The sequence below is a fragment of the Salmo trutta genome, chromosome 13 (genome assembly GCF_901001165.1).
Source record: "Salmo trutta chromosome 13, fSalTru1.1, whole genome shotgun sequence".
NCBI classification, from domain to species: Eukaryota; Metazoa; Chordata; class Actinopteri; order Salmoniformes; family Salmonidae; genus Salmo; species Salmo trutta.
Window position 1 is genome coordinate 61,483,647 of NC_042969.1, and position 3,758 is coordinate 61,487,404.

A 3,758-nucleotide genomic window follows, 5' to 3' on the forward strand; every position below is an offset into this window, starting at 1 on the left:
CTCTGAAGTGTGTGAACATGTTACCTGGTATTTCACTGATGTGTGTGAACATGTTAATTGGTATTTCACTGATGTGTGTAAGCATGTTACCTGGTATTTCACTGATGTGTGTGAATGTGTTACCTGGTATTTCACTGATGTGTGTGAACATGTTACCTGGTATTTCACTGATGTGTGTGAACATGTTACCTGGTATTTCACTGATGTGTGTGAACATGTGTTACCTGGTATTTCACTGATGTGTGTGAACATGTGTTACCTGGTATTTCACTGATGTGTGTAAACATGTTACCTGGTATTTCACTGATGTGTGTGAACATGTGTTACCTGGTATTTCACTGATGTGTGTAAACATGTTAACTGGTATTTCACTGATGTGTGTGAACATGTTACCTGGTATTCCACTGATGTGTGTGAACATGTGTTACCTGGTATTTCAGTGATGTGTGTGAACATGTTACCTGGTATTTCACTGATGTGTGTAAACATGTTACCTGGTATTTCACTGATGTGTGTGAACATGTGTTACCTGGTATTTCACTGATGTGTGTGAACATGTTACCTGGTATTTCACTGATGTGTGTAAACATGTTACCTGGTATTTCACTGATGTGTGTAAACATGTTACCTGGTATTTTACTGATGTGTGTGAACATGTTACCTGGTATTTCACTGATGTGTGTGAACATGTTACCTGGTATTTCACTGATGTGTGTGAACATGTTACCTGGTATTTCACTGATGTGTGTAAACATGTTACCTGGTATTTTACTGATGTGTGTGAACATGTTACCTGGTATTTCACTGATGTGTGTGAACATGTTACCTGGTATTTTACTGATGTGTGTGAACATGTTACCTGGTATTTCACTGATGTGTGTGAACATGTTACCTGGTATTTTACTGATGTGTGTAAACATGTTACCTGGTATTTCACTGATGTGTGTGAACATGTTACCTGGTATTTCACTGATGTGTGTGAACATGTTACCTGGTATTTCACTGATGTGTGTGTGAACATGTTACCTGGTATTTCACTGATGTGTGATAACATGTTACCTGGTATTTCACTGATGTGTATGAACATGTTACCTGGTATTTCACTGATGTGTGTGAACATGAATACCTGGTATTTCACTGATGTGTGTGAACATGTTACCTGGTATTTCACTGATGTGTGTGAACATGTTACCTGGTATTTCACTAATGTGTGTGAACATGTTACCTGGTATTTCACTGATGTGTGTGAACATGTGTTACCTGGTATTTTACTGATGCGTGTGAATGTCTACTACAGGACATCCTGACCACCCACCTGTTCACTAAGATCTCCAACTGGAGCAGTGGCAACACCTACTTCCACATCACCATCGGCAACCTGGTCAGGGGCAGCAAGCTGCTGTGTGAGACCTCACTGGTGAGACACACACACAATCACACACACGTAAAAAACACACGTGTGCCCTCACGTACTCACTCACTCACTCACGCACGCACTCACTCACTCACTCACTCACTCACTCACTCACGTACTCACTCACTCACTCACGCACGCACGCACTCACTCACTCACTCACTCACTCACGTACTCACTCACTCACTCACTCACTCACTCACTCACTCACGTACTCACTCACTCACTCACGCACGCACTCACTCACTCACTCACTCACTCACTCACGCACGCACTCACTCACGCACACCCAATGAAAACACTCAGATGTGTGTGTGTGTGTTTTCAGGGCTATAAGATGGATGACCTCCTGACTTCCTACATCAGCCAGATGTTGACCACCATGAGTAAACAGAGAACTGGGCGGGGCCACAGCAAGTGAACTTCCTATTGGCAGGAAGCTGCAGAGCTTATTAGAATACTGCGCCCTGTTGGCCAGCCCTGCAGCTGGGGGCGGAGCTTCTCTAACCAGGTTTGGAGGATGAGCCGGAGCCCCTCCTCTAGCACTGCCTCCAGCTATACCCATAGCAACGACCTTAGCAATGTCTATAGCAACAACCCTAGCAACGATCCTGATGACGAGCCCTCCAGTGAGGATGACTACCTCTAAGCCCCTTTATCCTCCCAGAGACACTGTACACACACACACACACACACACACACACACACACACACACACACACACACACACACACACACACACACACACACACACACACACACACACACACACACACACACACACACACACACACACAGCAACATTAAGCAACAAGTAGTTACTGAAAACATTTATTACGTAACTTACTGAGTAAAATAACCATAAATAGCTTTAATATATTGTTTTCTTCCAGGTCTGTTGATGACAGAGGTTTGCATGCACTTACTGTAGCTGAATAGATTTTTACTGAACTGTCAATACATTTTTTCAAGTTTTGTCTAAAGCCTTAACAATTTTTCTTATTTAATGTGGCTTTTAAACCAGTTGCCTCTGTTTCTAAAGCAGCATAGTAGTCTATGTGACAAACCGCTGCAGTTCTGTTCTGATGTTGTTTTTTATATATTATTCTTGTGTTTGTTTTCTGTCTCTTATCATCACAGTTAAAGCTCATTTATACATAGCCTATGCAAGTACACAACTCAAGCTTTTCTGCGGTTCTGCTTACTTGAGTAGAAAAAATATGCAAACCAGCAGCCTCGGAAGTAGTAATTCAACACAACAACGCAAAATCGCCATTTTGCACAGCTAATTATGTTATTGCGTTTCCTACTTGCGCATGGTATAGTTAGGTTTTAGCTGAGAGGTCTGTCTGTGCTGTAAGCCTCAGGTGGACTTGCCTGCTGTGGAGTTTTAACATTTAGTGTTTGACCAGAAAGGATCCTTATCTGTTGGTATTTGGCAGATCTATGTACTGTAGCTCTGTGAGACTAGTGTTTAACTCACCAATGGCCTTTGTCATACTCACTACAATTAGGGTTGCAAAGCTCCCTACAATCCTTAGTAGAACCAGGTCCAGACCTCTCAGCTGGAAAACAACTGATCCATGGATGATTCTGAGTTCTGCATGAAGAGTTCTATACCCTGCATCCCAATAGTACCCTATTTCCTACATAGTTCTCTTGTCAAAAGTATGCACTATAAAGGGAATATGGTGTCATTTGGGACGCAGTCTATGTGTTAGTTGTTCAGACAGGATGCTGATGTTACTGTCTGTTTCTCCTGTTCTGCACAGAGGAGCTTGACATCACTACAAACACCTCCTTCCCGCCATCACTAACTAACCTGTCTGTTGAATTTGTTAAGTTTTGTTTAAGTTTTATGGTACTTATTTTATATTTACATTGTGTAAGGTATCTATCTGTCCATGTAGTGAAAATAGGGTTTGTATGAGGAATCAGTCTATATTCTGCAGGTGATGGTTTACATTAACAACACAGAGTTCTGGGTAAATTTGAACTATTTAGCTCAATGTATGGTTCACAACAGTGTGGATGTGTCCCAAATGGCATCCTATTCCACATATAGGGCTCTGGTAAAAAAAAATAAGTCTCTGGTCAAAAGTAATGCACTGTTTACAGAATAGGGTGCCATTTAGGTCTGTCTGGGTGATATTACTACAGCATAACTACAGCATTACTACAGCAGCTGTGTTGCTCTACTGTCTGGACAGAAGACACGATGACGGTGGAGCTACTGTCAGAGATGCCGTTAGTCTAGTTTTCTTTGCCTTGCCTCTCCTCTGCACCCCGAATGAGGGCCAGGATTAAATTGGAAACCACACTGTAGTGTGCTAGACATTTAAAG

At 42.1% G+C, this 3,758-nt stretch overlaps 1 protein-coding gene across 1 annotated transcript in view; it reads left to right on the top strand.

The window, feature by feature from the left end:
* Positions 1-2,151, top strand: part of LOC115206246 (unconventional myosin-VIIa) — a 31,069-nt gene extending 28,918 nt beyond the window's left edge. The window contains exons 47-48 of the mRNA XM_029772976.1: positions 1,298-1,417; positions 1,743-2,151. Coding sequence (XP_029628836.1) covers positions 1,298-1,417; positions 1,743-1,835 — 213 coding nt within the window. The 3' untranslated portion in view covers positions 1,836-2,151. The remainder of the gene's footprint in view (positions 1-1,297; positions 1,418-1,742) is intronic.
* The last annotated feature ends 1,607 nt before the right edge of the window (positions 2,152-3,758 follow it).